This window comes from Callorhinus ursinus, unplaced genomic scaffold (genome assembly GCF_003265705.2).
Source record: "Callorhinus ursinus isolate GAN/ISIS: 27379988/994484 unplaced genomic scaffold, GSC_fseal_2.0 scaffold25, whole genome shotgun sequence".
Classification (NCBI taxonomy): Eukaryota; Metazoa; Chordata; class Mammalia; order Carnivora; family Otariidae; genus Callorhinus; species Callorhinus ursinus.
This window is the reverse complement of record NW_027397087.1, coordinates 2,433,424-2,454,786: the sequence shown is the minus strand read 5'-3', so window position 1 is coordinate 2,454,786 and position 21,363 is coordinate 2,433,424. Positions and strand designations below refer to the sequence as shown.

Here is a 21,363-nt window from a genome sequence, read left to right as displayed (position 1 = left end):
GGTCACAGGCCGGGTGAGCATGGAGTGTGGTGGGAGACCGGGGAGACAGGAGTGATTGACTGCTTTTCTCTGGGGGCTCCTGAGGAGTGGGGTCCCAAGGTGTCGTCTCCTCTTGGGTGGAGATTGGGAGGTCACCATTTTCTTCCTCATCCTCCAAAGCTGTATGGAAAGGGAACTAAAAGCTACTGAGAGCAGACCTGAGCAGATTACTTAGCCTGGCCCCTGGCAAGGGCAGGGCAATTCCACCTCAGGCAAAGACATTTGAGAATCACTGCAACAGGCCCCTCCCCCAGAAGATCACCAAGACCAGCCAGCCAAGATCAAGTTTACCGATCGATGAGAACGGCAGAACTCCAGCGCTAGGGGAATACTGCACACAGAATTCATGGCTTTTTTCCCCATGATTCTTTAGTCTTTCAAAGTTAATTTTTTTAATTTTCTTTTTTTTTCTTTTTCTATTTTTTTAAAATTTTTTTCCCTTTTTTAACCAACATCTTATCCTTTTTTTAAAATCTTTTTGGTTTTTCATTTTTAGAGTCATATTCTTTCTATTCCTTCATTATAGTTAACCTTATTTTTTGTGTATATATAAGTTGTTCTGTCTTTAAAATTTTGGGATACAGTATCTTCTAGCATACCAAAATATACTCTAAATCTCTAGTGTATGGCTTTGTTCTAATCTCCTGCCTGATCACATTCTCTCCCCTTTTTTTTTTTTTAATTTTTCTTTCTTTTTCCAACCAACTTCTTATCAGTTCCTTTTATAAAATCTTTTATAATTTTCATCTTTACAATCATATTCCATCCCTTCATCGTATTTACCCTTATTTTTGTACATATACAAGTTTTTCTTTCTTTAAAATTTTGGGAGGCAGTGTCTTCTAACAGACCAAAATATGCCCAAAATCTAGTATGTGGCACTGATTTATTCACCAGCCTGATCATATTTGATCATATTCTTTTTTTTTTTTCTTTCCCTTTCTTTTCCCCCGGCTTTGGGTCTCTTCTGATTTGTTTAGTGTATATTTTTCTGGGGCTGTTGTTACCCTGTTAGCATTTTCTTCTCTCATTCATCTATTCTCCTCTGGACAAAATGACAAGATAGAAAAACTCACCTCAAAAAAAAGAACAAGAGGCAGTAATGACTGCCACAGACCTAATCAATACGGACATTAGTACAATGTCAGAACTAGAGTTCAGAATGACGATTATAAAGATACTAGCTAGGCTTGAAAAAAGCATGGAAGATACTAGAGAAACCCTTTCTAGGGAAATAAAAGAACTAAAATCTAACCAAGTTGAAATCAAAAAGGCTATTAATGAGGTGCAAAAAAAAATGGAGGCTCTAACTGCTAGGATAAGTGAGGCAGAAGAGAGAATTAGTGACATAGAAGACCAAATGATGGAGAATAAAAAAGCTGAAAAAAAGAGAGAGAAACAACTACAGGATCACGAGGACAGAATTTGAGAGATAAGTGATACCATAAGACAAAACGATATTAGAATAATTGGGATCCCAGAAGAAGAAGAAAGAGAGAGGGGCAGAAGGTATATTGGAGCAAAATATAGCAGAGAACTTCCCTAATTTGGGGAAGGAAACAGGCATCAAATTCCAGGAGGCACAGAGAACCCCCCTCAAAATCAATAAAAATAGGTCAGCACCCCGACATCTAATAGTAAAACTCCCAAGTCTCAGACAAAGAGAAAATCCTGAAAGCAGCTTGGGACAAGAGGTCTGTAACCTACATTGGTAAAACAGATTTGCAGCACACCTATCCACCGAGACCTGGCAGGCCAGAAAGGATTGGCATGATATATTCAGAGCTCTAAACGAGAAAAATATGCAGCCAAGAATACTATATCCAGCTAGACTCTCCTTGAAAATAGAAGGAGAGAGAAAAAGCTTCCAGCACAAACAAAAACTAAGAGAATTTGCAAACACCAAACCAGCCTTCAAGAAATATTGAAAGGGGTCCTCTAAGCAAAGAGAGAGCCTAAAAGTGACATAGACCAGAAAGGAATAGAGACAATATACAGTTAACAGTCACCTTACAGGCAATACAATGACACTAAATTCATATTTTTCAGTAGTTACCCTGAATGTAAATGGGCCAAATGCCCCAATCAAAAGACACAGGGTATCAGATTGCATAAAAAAACAAGACCCATTGATATGCTGTCTGCAAAAGCCTCATTTTAGCCCCAAAGACACCTCCAGATTGAAAGAGAGGGGATGGAAAACCATTTACCATGCTAATGGACATCAAAAGAAAGCTGGGGTGGCAGTCCTTATATCAGACAAATTAGATTTTAAAACAAAGACTGTAATAAGAGATGAGGAAGGACACTATATCTTACTTAAAGGGTCTATCCAACAAGAAGATCTAATAATTGTAAATATCTATGCCCCTAACATGGAAGCATCCAGTTATATAAGCCAATTAATAACAAAATCAAAGAAACACATCGACAACAATACAGTAGTAGTAGGGGACTTTAACACCGCCCTCACTGAAATGGACAGATCATCTAAGCAAAAGATCAACAGGAAAATAAAGGCTTTAAATGACACACTGGACCAAATGGACTTTACAGATAAATTCAGAACATTCCATCCCAAAGCAACAGAATACACATTCTTCGCTAGTGCCCATGGAACATTCTCCAGAATAGATCACATCCTAGCTCACAAATCAGGTCTCAACCGGTACCAAAAGACTGGGATCATTCCCTGCATATTTTCAGACCACAATGCTTTGAAACTAGAACTCAATCACAAGAGGAAAGTCGGAAAGAACTCAAATACATGGAGGCTAAAGAGCATCCTACTAAAGAATGAGTGAGTCAACCAGGAAATTAAAGAAGAATTTAAAAAAAATTCATAGACACAAATGAAAATGAAAACACAACTGTTTAAAATCTTAGGGATGCAGCAAAGGTGGTGTTAAGAGGAAAGTATATAGCAATATAAACCTTTCTCAAGAAACAAGAAAGGTCTCAAATACACAACCTAACCCTGCACCTAAAGGAGCTAGAGAAAGAACAGCAAATAAAGCCTAAACCCAGGAGAAGAGAAATAATCAGAGCAGAAATCAATGAAGTAGAAACCATAAGACAGGAGAACAGATCAACGAACTAGGAGCTGGTTCTTTGAAAGAATTAATAACATTGATAAATCCCTAGCCAGACTTATCAAAAAGAAAAGAGGACACAAATAAATAAAATTGTGACTGAAAGAGGAAAGATCACAACCAACACCAAAGAAATACAAACAATTATAAGAACATATTATGAGCAACTATATGCCAGTAAATTAGATAATCTGGGAGAAATGGATGCATTCCTAGAGATGTATAAACTACCAAAACTGAATCAGGAAGAAATAGAAAACCTGAACAGACCCATAACCACTAAGGAAATTGAAGCAGTAATCAAAAATCTCCCAACAAACACAAGTCGTGGTTGATAGCTTCCCACAGGAATTCTGCTAGACATTTAAAGAAGCGTCAGTACCTATTTTCAACCTGTTCCAAAAAATAGAAATGGAAGGAAAACTTCCATACTCATTCTACAAAGCCAGCATTACCTTGATTCCAAAACCAAAGACCCCACTAAGAAGGAGAACTACAGACCAGTATCCCTGAAGAACATGGGTGCAAAAATTCTCACCAAAATACTAGCCAGTAGGATCCAGCAGTACATTAAAAGAATTATTCACCACGACCAAGCGGGATTTATTCCTGGGCTGCAAGGTTGGTTCAACATCCACAAATCAATCACCAATGTGATACAATACATTAATAAAAGAAAGAACAAGAACCATATGATCCTCTTAATAGATGCAGAAAAAGCACTTTGCAAAGTACAATATCCTTTCTTGATTAAAACTCTTCAGAGTGTAGGGATAGAGGGTACATACCTCAATATCATAAAAGCCATCTATGAAAAACCCACAGAAAATATCATCTCAATGGGGGAAAAACTGAGAGCTTTTCCCCTAAGGTCAGGAACATGACAGGGATGCCCACTATCACCACTGCTATTCAACATAGTACTAGAAGTCCTAGCCACAGCAATCAGACAACAAAAAGAAATCAAAGGCATCCAAATGGGCAGAGAAGAAGTCAAACTCACACTCTTTGCAGATAATATGATACTCTATGTGGTAAACCCAAAAGACTCCACCCCAAAACTGCTAGAACTCATACAGGAATTCAGTAAGGTAGCAGCGTATAAAATCAGTGCACAGAAATCAGTGGCATTCCTATACACCAACAACAAGACAGAAGAGAGACAAATGAAGGAGTCAATCCCATTTACAATTGCACCCAAAACCATAAGATACCTAGGAATAAATCTAACCAAAGAGGCAAAGGAACTGTACTCAGAAAACTATAGAATACTCACGAAAGAAATTGAGGAAGACACAAAGAAATGGAAAAGCGTTCCATGCTCATGGATTGGAAGAACAAATATTGTGAAGATGTCAATGCTACCTAGAGCAATCTACACATTCAATGCAATCCCTATCAAAATACCATCAACTTTTTTCAAAGAAATGGAACAAATATTCCTAAAATTTGTATGGAACCAGAAAAGACCCCGAATAGCCACAGGAATGTTGAAAAAGAAAAGCAAAGCTGGTGGCATCGCAATTCCGGACTTTAGCTCTGTTACAAAGCTGTCATCATCAAGACAGTATGGTACTGGCACAAAAACAGACACATAGATCAATGGAACAAAATAGTCCAGAAATGGACCCCAGACTCTATGGTCAACTAATCTTTGGCAAAGCAGGAAAGAATGTCCAATGGAAAAAAGACAGTCTCTTCAACAAATGGTGTTGGGAAAATTGGACAGCCACATGCAGAAGAATGAAACTGGACCATTTCCTTACACCACCCACAAAAATAGACTCAAAATGGATGAAAGACCTCAATGTGAGACAGGAATCCATCAAAATCCTAGAGGAGAAACAGGCAGCAACCTCTTCAACCTCAGCCGCAGCAACTTCTTCCTAGAAACTTCACCAAAGGCAAGGGAAGCAAGGGTAAAAATGAACTATTTGGGACTTCATCAAGGTAAAAAGCTTTTGCACAGCAAAGGAAACAGTCAATAAAACCAAAAGACAACCAACAGAATGGGAGAAGATATTTACAAATGACATATCAGATAAAGGGCTAGTATCCAAAATCTATAAAGAACTTATCAAACTCAACACCCAAAGAACAACTAATCCAATCAAGAAATGGGCAGAAGACATGGACAGACATTTCTGCAAAGAAGACATCCACATGGCTAACAGACACCTGAAAAAGTACTCAACATCGCTTGGCATCAGGGAAATCCAAACCAAAACCTTAATGAGATACCACCTCACACCAGTCAGAATGGCTAAAATTAAGAAGTCAGGAAACGACAGATGTTGGCGAGGATGTGGAGAAAGGGGAACCCTCCTACACTGTTGGTGGGAATGCAAGCTTGTGCAGCCACTCTGGAAAACGGTATGGAGGTTCCTCAAAAAGTTGAAAATAGAGCTACCCTATGCCCCAGCAATTGCACTACTGGGTATTTACCCCAAGGATACAAATGTAGTGATCTGAAGGGGTACGTGCACCCCAATGTTTATAGCAGCAATGTCCACAATAGCCAAACTATGGAAAGAGCCAAGATGTCCATCAACAGATGAATGGTTAAAGAAATACCATGGAATATTAATATCAGAAAACGAAATCTTGACATTTGCAACAACGTGGATGGTCTAGAGGTTATTTTGCTAAGCGAAATAAGTCAATCAGAGAAAGACAAGTAACATATGATCTCACTGATACGAGGAATTCTTTATCTCAGGAAACAAACTGAGGGTTGCTGGCCTGGTGGGAGGTGGGAGGGATGGGTGGCTGGGTGATAGACATCGGGGAGGGTATGTGCTATGGTGAGCGCTGTGAATTGTGTAAGACTGATGAATCACAGACCTGCACCTCTGAAACAAATAATACATTATATGTTAAAAAAAAAAAAAAAGAAGAAGAAGATAGTAGGACGGGAAAAATGAAGGGGGAGGAATCGGAGGGGGAGACGAACCATGAGAGACTATGGACTCTGAGAAACAAACTGAGGGTTTTAGGGGGGAGGGGGTGGGGGGATAGGTTAGCCGGGTGATGGGTATTAGGGAGGGCACGTATTGAATGGAGCACTGGGTGTTATACGCAAACAGTGAATCATGGAATACTACCTCAAAAACTAATGATGTAATGAATTGTGACTAACGTAACATAGTAAAATAAAATTTTAAAAAAATAGCTAAGTTATGTTGTAGAAATCAGAAATACTTAAATTTATTAAGGAATATTTTCACCACAGTCTTAAAATACAAATTTTGGTATCTTGAAGGGAAAATGCCAGTTACCTTGAAAACTGAATTATGTTGAATACCTAATAAATTAAGTATTAAAATGCTTCTTTTTATTAAGTCTCTTTCTTAGTTTATGGAAGTCATTTGGTCCTCATATGAGATAGTATTAATGTCTCAGATGCATTTATCTGCTAAAATTGGCCATAATATCATTTTGATTTTTTACCTCATAAAGAGTTTTAGATAAGGAATATCCCCAATGTTCTGAAAGTGAAAATTATGTTAGTAATCTTTGCTGTCTTCCTGCCTTAAAAGTTTAAACTCTTATTCTCCAAAGCTACAGTTATTATAAATAAATTGGTAGCAAATAGTGGTGACCTCGATTACAGGTAAATTTCTGAAGGATTTTCAAGTTATGTAGTTTTTAAAAAGTTTTCAGAAAGTTGTAGATAATCATGCTCTTCCAGGTGAGTGACATATTATAGTACGTGGTGGTAACTAATGAAATATTCTGTGCTTTTTCACTCTTCACAGCCAGTATCTTGAAAATTACCTCTGGATGAATTATTCTCCAGAGGTGTCCAGCAAGGCCTATTTAATGTCAATCTGCTGTATGGTGAATGAGAAATTCAGAGAAAATGTCCCTGCATGGGAGGTAACAGATTTAAATTACTTCAGAGCTTTCATACTGTGTTTAAGCCATTAAAAAGTAGAACTTTTGACTGATAATAAATAACGCTTTTAGAACAGAACTTTGCCCAAAAATAAAGTGTTGAGAAGAAAATGGATATATGAAGAATACTGTTCTTTTTTGATTTCAATACTTTGTTCGAACTAATTTAGTATGAACCAAAAAATTATGAAAGTGAAATTATTTTTCTATTTTGTGCTTGAAATGAAGAATGTCATGAAGTATAAAGACTTTTTGTTTTGTTTTGTTTTAAGATTTTTATTTTATTTATTTGAGAGAGAGCGAGCACAAGAAGGGGTAGGGTCAGAGGAAGAAGCAGACTCCCTGCCAAGCAAGGAGCCCGATGCCGGACTCGATTCCGGGACTCCGGGATCATGACCTGAGCCGAAGGCAGTCGTCTAACCAACTGAGCCACCCAGGCACCCCGAAGTATACTTTTCATCAGATTGAAATGAAGTTTATATTAAATAGCACAAATAGATAGTGCTCAAATGAGATTATTTTTCAGTTTCCTTTTTCACAACAGGGAGTATATATTTATAGCTTTCCATACATAAAGTAGTGTTGCCAAAGTCAAGACAGATGTTTATATTGTAATTTCAATTTTTTCCTTATCCCCAATTTAGGATCTGCTTTTCCCTTTTTTTTTTTTAAAGATTTTCTTTACTTATTTGAGAGAGAGAATGAGAGATAGAGAGCACAAGAGGGAAGAGGGTCAGAGGGAGAAGCAGACTCCCTGCTGAGCAGGGAGCCCGATGTGGGACTCGATCCCGGGACTCCAGGATCATGACCTGAGCCAAAGGCAGTCGCTTAACCAACTGAGCCACCCAGGTGCCCGTGCTTTTCCCTTTTTGAAATTTCTAGTAGACTGACATTTTTTCTTTATGCTAGTTTAATAGAGGCTCGGTCAGTAGAGGTCCAGAATCTAGGTTCTCTTTGGCTGCCATAAAATGATCAGCTCATCAACTTTTTTAAATGAAGAAAAGGCATGGGTACTTGTCATCTTTTTGTGGCAATGGTCTGTAAACTGAGGAAGTATTAAACTCTTTAAGATAAAACCATGGGCACGTCTCTTGGATATTCACTAAGAAAGAGCCATCTTTGGGCAGATTAGAGCCCAGGGTAAACTATGGGCTTTGTGTATTATTGAAAGATCCGGGAGATTTCTTGAAGTTGCTTCAAGCTACTGTAGGAAGGGAGAGGGAAGATTTTTTGAGCTAAAGAATGACCTGATCATTTTGCATGTTATAAAGACCATTTTGGTGATTAGGACTTGAAGTAGAGAAATACAGATGAAGAGAAGAGGATACACAAAGATACAGAAAGTAGAATTGACTGGATTTCATAATTGAATAATTAATAGTAGGGAAGGGTGTTATTTTCAGTAACTTTTCAGGCTTGGGCAACTGAGTATAATAGATGATACTGCCATTTACCAAGATAGGTAGTAATAGAGGGTTGAGTAGTACTATGGAGGGTACAAAATTGTTGAATTGATTTTTGGACTTACTGAGTTTAAATTGCCTTTTGAATATCTAGATGAAATTGCCTAGTAGACAGAGGAATCCTGGGATGTAGAGTTAATGAGAGGATGTATATTTAGAATCATTAACATACATTGTTGAAGTCAAGGGAGGGGGAAAAGAAGAATGAGGTTAGAACCCTAAAATACTGCTATGTACACAACAGAAGAAGAGGGGCCCTCAGCACATTGAAAAGGAGTAGGGGGTTGGACAGCCGCAAGAGCCTCAGGGTCGTCCTGGGGGTGGAAGCCTGCTGTAGAGAAGTAAGTGTAAACAACTAGTGTAGACCACACATTTGGAGCACTTCTGAAAGAAGAAAAAAGGGGAGATAGGTCACAGGGAAGCTTGAATATATTACATTGTTTACTTTTTATATATTAACTTGGATGTTAAGAGTAAAGAGCTAATATAAAGCAGGAGCCACTGTCCTTGAGATTAGTTAGTGGGAAACTAATTTTTGCTAAAGATGTTTCTTTTTCTTAAGTTAGAAGAATTAAAACATTTCAGATCCTTAGAAAACAAACACTAAGTTAAATGTGAGCATAATCCATAAAAGAAAAAAATAAAGGAAGTAAAACCATTATTTTAGGGATATCTGGCTGGCTCAGTCAGTAGAGCGTGAAACTCTAGATCTCGGAGTCATGAGTTCAAGCCCCCATGTTCGGCATAGAGATTACTTAAAAAAAAAAAAAGAAAAAAATATTTTTTTAAAAACACACACACAAAACATTATTTTATTAGGTAAAGGTTGCTACAGCTCTTTCATGATCTTGCCAGAAACCTATATTTGACTTGCTACCATTAATTATAAGTAAGCAAACAATCTTGTTTGTAATTATTTGGTTTTGTTAATAGATTCCTAAAGAGTCTACTGATGTTTGTTTAAGGGAGAAAAAGTGGAGAGCAAGCCATTTCAAAATAAATTTTTATTATTTCTCTTTTCAGACTTTTAAGAAGAAGCCAGACCACTTCCCATTTTTTTTTAAATGTATCTTGAAAGCAGCATTAGCTGAAACCGATGGTGAATTTTCACTCCATGAACAGACGGTCTTACTGCTTTTTCTTGATCATTGCTTCAATAGTTTGGTAATTTTACTTTATCTTTGGGGAAAACTTTAACATTTTCTTGTTTTTTAAGTTGAACATAAATGAAATTACCTCTATAGCCAACTCTTCATCCATGGTAATAGGGATGGAGGATAATGCCAAAAGCTTAATTTCAGTCACTTCTCAATAAAAACATTTTAGAAGATCCTTTCACTTTTAAAATAGATTTGGACTGGATCTCCTTTTTTCTATCTATACTCTTAAGAAAAATGATAATCAGAACTGAAATTCTCCAAAGGTAGAGCATCATCGAGTCTGGCCAGTATGAACTTTGAGTAATGAGATCTGTGCCACAGTTGCACACAGAAACTAGCTTTATTACTTTTCAGGCATGCTTCATGCACAGGCTGCCAGGTCAGCAGGAGAGTTATGTTTTGAGTTGACTGGTTAGGGGCAGTTGTGGATGATCTTTGAAAATCTCCTGGGTTGTGTATGACACATTTTCATCCTTCATAAGAGTATCTTCGAAAGAATTAAATATTTACAGTAATTAATATTTCATTTGCACTTCTCTACTGTGGTTAAGTGAAGGTCTGTGCCTCTGAACTGACAGTGCATTAGACCCATGCAATGCATGGGGTTCTTTCATCTTAAGACTGGATGTTGATAGATGGATGGTTATTACTTGTTGTATTACTTGAGGTACTACCTCGTATGAATCTTGTAAAGGCATTAAAAAAAGATTGATGAAGCCCTGAGTTGATGCCACTATTACCTCCTTAACATTTATTAAACTACACAATGCAAATGTAAATATAAACGTGATTCTTTGTCAGAAATTGAACAAAAAAAGATTTATTTAATATTAGTAGCTTGGTGCTAGGTTTGGTTAACTTAAAAGCTAGTCTATTATTGAAATACTTTGTATTTTTCAATATGCCATCAGTTCTCATTACTTGAGGTAGTTAGGTCTATGAAGTAGTTGCAAACACTGAATTGGCTAAAACTGAACCATTGCTCCTAGGGAAAATACAGGCTTAGGAGCCTACAAGCCTACAGTCACAACATTTTCATCAGTCGATCAATACATAATCTTGTTTTATGTGTTTCTGTTTAAAGACACCTTACGTAATAACATATTGTTGATTTATTAACCTTGAACTCATGGCCAACAGCACTGTAACTGAAGTCTAAACACACGTATTTTCTCCATAAGGCACATCACACGTATTTTCTCCATAAGGCACATCACAGGCTTCTTTGCACATAGGAACACTAACCAGCACTTCAAGTCCTTAATATGAAATATTAAAATATCATTAATTTGAAAGTATTAGTGACATGTTTCACTGCAGGTAGTATATTCCTTATGTAAAGATTTAAGTTAAAATACTGGTGTGCTTATATATTTGTTTTCTTTGTGCCTTAAACAGGAAGTAGACTTGATACGGAGTCAAGTACAGCAGCTTATCTCCCTCCCAATGTGGATGGGCTTACAGCCTGTAAGTATCTAATTTCAGAAACTTATGTATATATGTGTTATATAGGTGGATGTAGCTTTAATATGGATATAAAATGGTAACTAAAAATCCCCTTTCCTGCTTAGAAAATATATTTAATTTACTATGCACGAACTTATCATACAAGTAGTTTTTTTAATTTTAAAGTTTTTATGTATAAGCTAATAGATCTTTCACCTAATGCCATTATTATGAGATAAAATAAGGTAATATTTATTGAGCTCATAAAGAAAGGGTTAATTTAGCAAAATGTGGTTATTATTTCATGTGTGTCTTTGGATGAGACTAAATACAGACTTGAATTTTTTATTTCCTTAGATTAGAATGTACACACAGTTATAGGAGAAGGTCTAGATCATGTTCAATATTAATGACTTCATTTTTTCTTTCATCAAATCCTTATTAGATCATATGTGTCACTATCAAAACCAAATTAATTGTTATCTTGGGGAATAAAATTATAACTGTCAAATTTCAGGATAAATAATAAGTTTACTGAAAATTCCATTTCCTGCGTATGGGGTTTTTGCACACAGCCAGATATGCAGGCTTATTCATAGGTACCAGCTGATGGTGATAAAAACAGACTTATATAAATAATGCTAAGTTAAAACATACGTACCATTAGAAAGAATATAGTCATGTGGACATTTCCTTGTTTACTTGTGACAGCTGTTTCTATGTTCAATGTTTCAGACTCATTTTTCAAATTTCAGTGATTATACTAATAAGTGTTAATGCTCTAATTTTTCATACTTAAAGCCTTAATTTTAGAAATAAGAAAGAAATTTAATTGATTATTGAGCTTAAGACCTTGACAAGAAAAGGCAGTTATTATTTTTTTCTTGTTATTATTAACAATTATTGGAATTGAGAACAGTTTCTCAAAATAGAGTTATTAGTTTCTCAGTTTTCAGGTTTTATCATGTTGCTTTCAGGTTTTATTCCATTGTGTATCCACACATTAGAAAACTAGCTAATAGTGGATCTAATTTTTATCCTTGTAAACTTGGAGATTACTCGTGATTTAAAGCACATTCATTCTTTCAGGCACGATTGGAATTAGAATTAAAGAAGACACCTAAGCTAAGAAAGTTCTGGAACTTGATTAAAAAGAATGATGAAAAGATGGATCCAGAAGCAAGAGAACAGTATGTTGCCAAAGCTTTGTTCCATGTTGGTTTGTTACACTGGTTGTGAGTCTTAGATGATATTGGCTGGTTTGTTGTTTCCTTTATATAAGGCTGAACCAAATAAATAAGAAGTGCTTTTACTATCATAGGAATATTTTTCATAAAGATCTGAAGGGAAAACCACAGCATCAACATGTTTTTCTTCTTCTCTTCTGCCTGCCCCAGTGATAAGTATATCACTGATCTTCTGTCTGCCTATTAGCCATAGTTTGTCTGTCATGGATGATTCTTGATTTTCTCCACAATCTTCAGGCTGTCAATCCAACTTTTCTTTCTTTTTCTTACTCTCTTATTCTTAACAATGATTTTTATACATTTCAACCATCATTCATTCATTCATTCATTCAACAAATAGTGAATGTTTCTATTTTTGCCAGGTACTAGTCTAGGGATAGGGGATATAGTGGAGAACAAAATGGAAGTGATTCCTGCTCCATGGAGCTTCCATTCTAGTTGGGGAAGACAGCAGCAAACAGATCAATTATGTATTATTTTAGATGGTGATACATGCTAGGGAGAAGAATAAATCAAGTATAAGGATTAAAGAAGCAGGTGAGGGTTATGGGTTCTTTTAATAGTAATATTTATAATCAGTTGGGTAAGTCTGGCAGTAAGTATTTATTTCACCAAACAAAGTGCTATTAGTAGGACACGGGAAGGATCTGCATGTTCCGAGAGCACTCTCTCTCTTTCTTTCTTTCTCTCTTTCAGGCTAACTGGTCTAACTGTGACCTTGCCTTATCTACGTGTGACTGCTGGCGGCAGCACTCCTTGTTCTGTTTCCATCTTTTATTGTTCTTTTCCACTCACTCCTTTTTCTGTACTTATGGAAGTATGCTGAAGACTCCTTTCCCTTGGACCTAGGATAACTTTCTAGCTCTAGCTTATTTTTTCTTCCACTTAGAGTGCTCTGTACATGTGTAGCTAATAATGAAAGCTGTGAGTATGGATGAGATGATTTAGTGAGATACGTAAACACTGAAAAGAGGGTTGAGGACAAAAGGAAGTGAAACTTGGAGTTATGCTGGTGGTTACTGAAAATGGAAAGAACTGTAAAAAGGTGCATGTCAGAGAAATGAGTTTCTGTGTAAGGGAGTGAGAACTATAAGGACAAGATGTTAGGGTCAGAGTAGGAAAGTTCCTTCTTTAATTTCCAAGTCTAGTCTCATCTCTCATGGTGTCTTCCCACCCAACAGCCTCTTGATTGAACTAATCACATGGCATCTGTACTACTTGACTACTCTTTTTTTTAAACCTGCTCTTACCATTACCTCAATATGATTTAACCATAAATCTCTGTGGCTGGCCCTGTCTTCTCTGCTTTCCAGTCTTTGTGTAACTCATTGTGGTATACAGTTGGCCCTTGAACAGCACGGAGGTTAGGAGCACCAGTCCCCCCCACCATACAGTCAGAAGTCCACATACAATTTGTGACTTCCCCAAAACCTGACTGCTAATAACCTGCTGTTGACCAGAAGCTTTACTAATAACAGTCAGTGAACACATATTTTGTATACTATATCTATTACATACTGGACTCTTACAATAAAGTAAGCTAGAGAATAAAAAATGGTAAGAAAATCATAAGGAAGAGAAAATGTATTCACAATACGGTAGTGTATTTATTGAAGAAAATCTGCATGTAAATAGACCTATACAGTTAAAACCCGTGCTGTTGAAGGATCAGTTGTACTTCTGTTTGCCCTGAACTCTATTTTGGCTTAAGTAATAGTCATTGTTTTTCCTCCTAAACTTGCCTTTCTGGACAATTTCTCTTAATTCTTCCAGACAGTAGGGCTTGGAATACTCCAGTCCTTTGACTAGCAGTTTATATCCCATCAACCAGTCCTATTGGATCATCTTTTGTCCTTTTTCTTCTTTCTTGTCTATTCACACTGCTGTTGTCTTAATTCAAGCCTTCACAGCTCCTGACTAAAGCACTACAATAAATTCCTATTTGGTGTTTCTTCCAGCTTTCCCACAACAATGAGCCTAACTAGCCATCTCTTTAGAAAATTTTGTTTTCTTTGCCATATTCCTATTCACAAGCTTTCAATGGTTTCCTGGTTCCCATAGGGTAAACTCTAAACTCCTTGCAGTGGCATTCAAAAACCCCCAGCTATTTTTTGTGGCGACTCCAAATCCTTGGCCCAGTCTCTTAATTGTTTCTTAAACATTGCTTCCCTAAGTACCCTTTCCCCTCCACTCCACTTAATTGAAGGCTAACCTAAGCACTTCTAGACAAACTACTTTAGGTCACAGTGCTTTCTTCTTCTGAATTCCAATACATGCTGTGTGTTTTTTATTGAAATGCCGGCTGTTTGTGTAATGGTTAGAATATGTGTAGTTATTTAGAGAAAAGGTTCTACAGTCAGACTTAACTAGGCTGCACACTTGCTTGCTGTGTAACTGTGGGCAAGTTAATCTCACCTCTTTCAGCACCAGTGTGAGATTGGAACAGTAAGCAGTACCGATTTCATAGGACTGTTGTCAGCATTAAATGAGATTATTCATGTGAAGTACTTAACACAACTCAGATCCTGACACACTAAGTGCTCAGTTAATGTCAGCCGGTTTTATTAATTACATGCTGGTCTGTGTTACTAATTACCTTTAAATTATAATACCTCTCATTCAAGTACATTTTAGTCATTCCCCTCCTTTGTATTTCCAGGAGGACTGGCATAATCATTTGCAGCTGTCCAGTACCTGATGAATGTTTGTTGATTTATGGTACACAGTGCATCTTAAATTAGTAATATGTAGAAGAAAATTGTTGGGTTTTTTTAAGTTTTTTTTTTTTAAGATTTTATTTATTTATTTTTGACAGAGAGATAGAGAGCACAAGTAGGCAGAGGGAGAGGGAGAAGCAGGCTCCCCGCTGAGCAGGGAACCTGACGTGGGGCTCGATCCCAGGCCCCTGGGATCATGACCTGATCCAAAGGCAGCCACTTAACTGACTGAGCCACCCAGCCGCTCCTAGATAATTGTTTTTAAACCAACATTTAATTTTTAGACATTGTAATATTCTATTATATGTGATACTTCAAACATATTAAGGTATAAAATTGCTTATTTTAACTACATACATAAACATAAAATTTGGAACCTTAAGAGCAACTATAAATGAAATTTTAAAAACTCCTTTCTAGTTCTGACCTTTAAATCACAAGTGAAAACTTTCATAGTAAGAGAAAGGGTTGTTTCTTAGCTGGCTTATTACACCAGTAATAAAGAAGCAGCTGTGTGTTCAAATTATAGTCCCAGTTTCAGAGAGAAATGGAACATTTGAACAGTACAAGAAAGACTTGTTTGACATTTAATTTTACTTTTGAAATAATTATTTTTCAAAAATAATTTGGTCAATGTTATTCTCTGATTTTAGAGCCTATCAAGAAAGAAGATTTCTTTCACAGCTCATACAGAAGTTTATCTCTGTGCTGAAATCAGTGCCTCTTTCTGGTAACTATCTTCTCTTAGCTCATTTGTGAAGTTGTCATTTAGGTGCCTCTACAGTATTTACTAGTCTCCAGTCTAAAATCTGCTCTTGGAATAGTTTTAAATCATAATGACAACATATCTGTCCTCCCCTTTTCGTGTATATTACCAGTCTGAGTATTGTGACTGCCTTAAAAATTCACATGTTTTAAAGGTACCTGCATGGTTCTTGAAATACTCATTTACCTAGCAAATATTTTTTGAGTTTGCTTGCTAGACTTAGGTCCTGAACAAGGTGCAGGGATACAGTAGTGAACAAGACATTTACAGACCCACGTGGAATTTACAATATGGTGCTAGATAGTGTTTTTAAACAACATCAAATACTGTTTGGAAGGGAAAGAATTATTTTTGAGATATGAGCTACAAGACAAAATGGGAAAGATTTCCCTCCAACATGGCCTCCACTTATTGATGAAACAAATATATGTTGTGTAGACTATATACTTAAAAATATACCGTGATTATACTATATTTGTGTGTGTGTGTGTGTGATAATGACTGTATACCAAGAGGGGCTAATTACATTATGCTGAGTTTGCAAGATCTTTATAAGCATTTAGTGAATGTACATAGAATAGTTTTTACTTAATAAAGGTGTATATATGTTATATAAGATTGGCTAATAAAATTGTATTTTCTGAGTGGGATATAATCTAAAAACACCTCTGTATATGTATATTTAATATTTTTGCATCAGAGATTATAGCTTTTTTTAAACTAAAATACAACAGGATTACTTATAAATGCCGATCTTCCAAGTAATATTATACAACTGAAAATCATACCTATGATTCAGTGAGGAACAGATACTAATGCTGTCCATCAGCTATACCTGATTTGAGGCATAAGATTAGTCCCAGCATTGGTGTAAAGAAAAAATTGTCATATGCTAATCATCTAAGTCACTTAATATTAGTATTTTTAAGTCTTTCAGTTAAGTGGCTTAAATCTAGAAGGAAAACTTAGATTTCTTTTTTGGGGCAAAAAAGGTAGTAATGAGTGCATAGAAGTGCTAATGCCTGTCATAATTAAGGTCATAAAAATGGATATCTCTATAGAATGCTAATTTTGGGGCATCGGCAAGGTTTGAAAATCAAGTAACAACAGCAACATGGGACCTGCATTAATTTTAACGGTCTTCAAACCACCAGCTGTTACCATTGTTTATTTATTGCCAGAAAACAAAATTTCTTAGATTGACCTTGAGCTTTAATCAAAATTTGTTAACTCTGGCAGAGGAACCAACAAGATGATGAAAGTAGTGTGCCAGTTCAGAGGGTAAAGATGGATGGATTATATAGTTAGAAAACAGAAAACTGGTTTTTAAAAAAAATAAGGATCATAGTTTCATTTTACAGGGTCATGAAAAACAACATATCCTGTCGGTTATTATAAAGGAAATCTGTGTAGGTTGATCTGAGATGTCAGGACTGCTGTCAGAAGAAAGGGAAAAAAAAACCCCACAATGTACATGAGAAGCAAATGATAAGGATATCTTGGTGTCTGAAATTGGAATGACAAGGTTTCAGCTCTAAGAGCTACAAGACAAAATGGGAAAGATTTCCCTCCCACATGGCCTCCACTTATTGATGAAACAAATATATGTTGTGTAGACTATATACTTAAAATATACCGTGATTATACTATATTTGTGTGTGTGTGTGTGTGTGTTTAAATAATTGTAGCTGTGTGTCTAAACAATATGCCCAGTAGGGCCAACTTACATAAAAATACACAGCTTTATTCACCAGAGCTCAGAAGCTGAGTGGCAAGCATCATGTTCTAATTTTAATTTTAAATAGGTCATTGCCAATAATTTTCTCAAACTATAAATAAAAATACAGAGTACAGAGTTTGCTCACTTCTTAAATTTTGGAGAAAAATATTTTCCTTCTATAGTAACAAGAAAAAATAGCAGAGGACTAGTTTGAATGGATTTAATTTATAAGTTGCTTTTTTAAATTCTTTAGTTTCAACAGCTATATGACTAGATTATGTGTCAGAAAACCTAGATTCCAGTTCTAACCAGCCATTATTTTATTCTACACTTTTACCAGGTCATTTTCTCTGGTTTTTACTTTCTAACCTGGAAAATGAGCCAAGATAGGCATTCTCTGAGGTCTTTTCCAGCTATGAAATTTCATGGTTATGTTATTTCACGGTCTGCATTTGGAGCATGTGTTAACTAGAAAAGTGCTACTTAATATTTCCATATATTAGTCACAAAAGTATTCACATTTCTTTCTTCGGATGAAGCCTTCTATTTTCCTGTATACTACAAATAAATTAAATATTATGTGGATTTATTTAAACATTCATAGGTTAAATCTAAGCACTGGGGTTAATCGCTACTGGGAGTCCTTAGACGAAGCAGCAGTGGGGACCCTGGAATTATTTCCTTTTTAATTGACAGAATTTTGGCAGGATGGCTTAGCTGGTAAAATGGTAGACTATTACTTGGCATTAGAAAAAAAACAAAACTTGTACTCTAAAAGTTTGTCATGTTATGAGGTTGTAATTATTTAAAAACGAAAGTAAATGTTTTTAAAAATAGTACATTAATACTCATGAATAGCATAAAATAAGGTAGTGATTTAAAAATATTTCATTGCTCTGTCATTGACATTTTAATGTGAAAAAGTAATATATATATATATACACACACAGTGGAAAAAAACTCCTCTAACAGTTGTCCCTTTTTTTAGTTTGGTACCTTTCCCACCCATTTTCTTTGCATTCTACAGATATCTGTGTCTGCATGTATACATACATATATGTGTTTATGTGTTTGAGACAAGTTCTAGAAGCTCAGTGTGTGAGGATAAGAAGGAAAGTGGGTCAAGAACTGATTTAAACCACCTTTTTAGTTCTGTTTTGTTTTAGACTGCCTTTTTAGTTTTTGTATCACTCGGTTTTTTCAAATCTAATCATTAAGTACAGGTCATTTTTTTTTTAAAGATTTTATTTATTTTATTTGAGAGAGAGAATGAGAAAGAGTGAGCACATGAGAGGGGGAGGGTCAGAGGGAGAAGCAGATTCCCTGCTGAGCAGGGAGCCCGATGTGGGACTCGATCCCGGGACTCCAGGATCATGACCTGAGCCGAAGGCAGTCGCTTAACCAACTGAGCCACCCAGGCGCCCAGTACAGGTCATTTTTTATGACTAATTATTACAGACATTAGTAGATCTAAATCTAAGCCCTTTAAAAATATTTTTGCAAACCTGATACTTTAAATGTGTTTCTGACCCAAGATAGGTTTTTCATTTTCTTGTATTTGTAGAGCTAAACATAAGGGTAAGGCCTGCCTTTTTTGAAATATAGGTGGGGTCCTTACTCTGAATCATGATCCTGTCCTGATGAGTAATAGACAGATGACAGTTGCAATAACTAAATAACTCTGAATTTTAAGATTTAGTACGTTGAATGGCCTAAGAAAGAAGATTCTAACATGTTTTCTCTGTTATGTCTAGAACCAGTCACTATGGATAAAGTTCATTACTGTGAAAGATTCATTGAACTTATGATTGACCTAGAGGTAAGAAATGTGCAGTGATTTTTCTGTTACATCATCTTTAATGGGGATAAGATTGAGTATATGACTGTATGAAATATATGAACTATTTCTTCATTACGTCAAAGTGGCCTTAGTTTTTTTTACCTGTTTCTAGGTGTAACAGAGAGAGGAAAGTCAAAAGCAGTTGGCCCTTGAGGTTTTCAAATAACTGTCAGATGGCTATTGTTTGTAGAAAAAAATACTATATAGTGTAGTTATTAAACATGAGTCTAGCAATAGCATTTTATTTTCTATCATATTTTAATACCCCATCATAGAGGTTTTTGGTTTGGGTTTTGGCTTTTTTTTTTTTTCCCCATCATAGAGTTTTAATAATGGCTGAAGTGATGGGTTTATGGCTGTCTCTTTAATAATCTCACTTTTTTAAACGTGCCTAAATATTGTTGATGAAAAAAGATATAGCTGCTATTGTCAGTTTTTTAAATTAAGATTCTTAAAGAAGATTTCATAATATTAGGTGCAAGATTTTGACAGAAAGTTCAGATGCAGAGTTGGTGTAATTCAGATTGAATTCATTTCCTTTCCTTTCCCTCTTTACTGCAGGAAATTGAAAGAAAATCCTTTGTGTTCATTTCTTATCTGGAGAGAGAGGGTGGTTTCTTGACATAAGGATTAGGGTTTTGGACTCACAGCCATTCATGAGATCTTTATTCAGATTCTAGTTCTGCCAGTAACTAAAATATAACCTCTGAGGATCTTGATAACCTCCTCTATAAAATGAGGATATTTGATTAGATTAGAGGTTTTCAAACTGATTATCACTATCTCGACATTGTCTTACTGACTGTCACAAGGGGGATGTGGGAAGAAGATATGGAGAAAGAAGTCTCCACGTAGGGATCCCCAGTCCCTTTTCTCTCAGAGTAACACCACTTTTAAATCTATACACAGTACATATTGGGATTTCATACAGGATTTTGTTTGAAAACTACTGACCTATATATCTGTGAAATTTCTTCAGTGCTGGATTTTTTTTTTATTTTTTATTGTTATGTTAATCACCATATATTACATCATTGGATTTTATTTTTAAACATCGCCACTGCCTTTGCTTACCGGCATTGACCAGACCCCTTGCTTTGTGCACCGTGACTTTTGGGAGACTAGACGGTACCTTGTATGTGATTGACACTTCTGAGCAAACTAGTAGATTTTACCTCTAGCTGCAGAGATCGTACAGACTTATTGCCATGTTTATTTTCTCTAGGCCCTACTCCCCACAAGGCGCTGGTTTAATACCATCCTGGATGACTCCCACCTTTTGGTTCACTGTTACCTCTCCAATCTTGTTCATAGGGAAGAGGATGGCCATCTTTTTTCCCAGGTGAGCATTGATACATCTGAACGGTTACATACATTTTTCATTTCTAAATTGATCTTTTTTTTTGCCATGAAACTAATACCAGGGGATGATATAAAGGACATTTTGCTAAATATTGAATTGAATAATGTAAATTCCTAATTAGTCATTTTAAAGTAAAATCAAGTCTTAATAAGAGCTTTTGTTAATCATATGTGATTTCATTATTGGACTAAATTATGATCTTGGCAATGTAGTCCCAAATACTCATATATTGTATGTTAGTAACCACTGTGGAATACAATAGATGATGAACATTAATTTCAAGAGAACTATGCCCTAATATCATGGCTGTCTTTCCATAAGATGGTGGTGACAGAGACAGTTGATAGCATGGAAGTGTTCATTTGCTACCTTGGGTAGAAAGGAGTATTAGTGTTTCACATTTCTTGTTTCACATCTCCTTTTCAGGAGGAAAGTCTTCTAACAAACTTCTAACACTTGCCTTTCAATGAGATCATACTTGGAAATACAATTTTTATGTGTTTACATACTCTTTTAAGAATTCTCTTATCTTTTTTTTTTTTTTTTAATTTAGAGTGCACAAGCTGGGGAAAGGGAGAGAGAGAATCTCAAGCAGACTCCCCACTGAGTGCAG

The 21,363-nt window shown here is 36.0% G+C and overlaps 1 protein-coding gene across 2 annotated transcripts in view; it reads left to right on the top strand.

Annotated features, from left to right (window-relative positions):
• AQR (aquarius intron-binding spliceosomal factor) overlaps positions 1-21,363 on the top strand; it is a 108,817-nt gene that overhangs the window by 15,777 nt on the left and 71,677 nt on the right. For both annotated transcript variants that reach the window (XR_003210524.2, XM_025883877.2), the window contains exons 5-11: positions 6,890-7,010; positions 9,515-9,655; positions 11,050-11,118; positions 12,187-12,287; positions 15,715-15,791; positions 19,302-19,366; positions 20,613-20,729. Coding sequence is in view for 1 of the 2 variants with exons in the window: in XM_025883877.2 (XP_025739662.1) it covers positions 6,890-7,010; positions 9,515-9,655; positions 11,050-11,118; positions 12,187-12,287; positions 15,715-15,791; positions 19,302-19,366; positions 20,613-20,729 (691 nt within the window). In the remaining variant the exon portion in view is untranslated. The remainder of the gene's footprint in view (positions 1-6,889; positions 7,011-9,514; positions 9,656-11,049; positions 11,119-12,186; positions 12,288-15,714; positions 15,792-19,301; positions 19,367-20,612; positions 20,730-21,363) is intronic.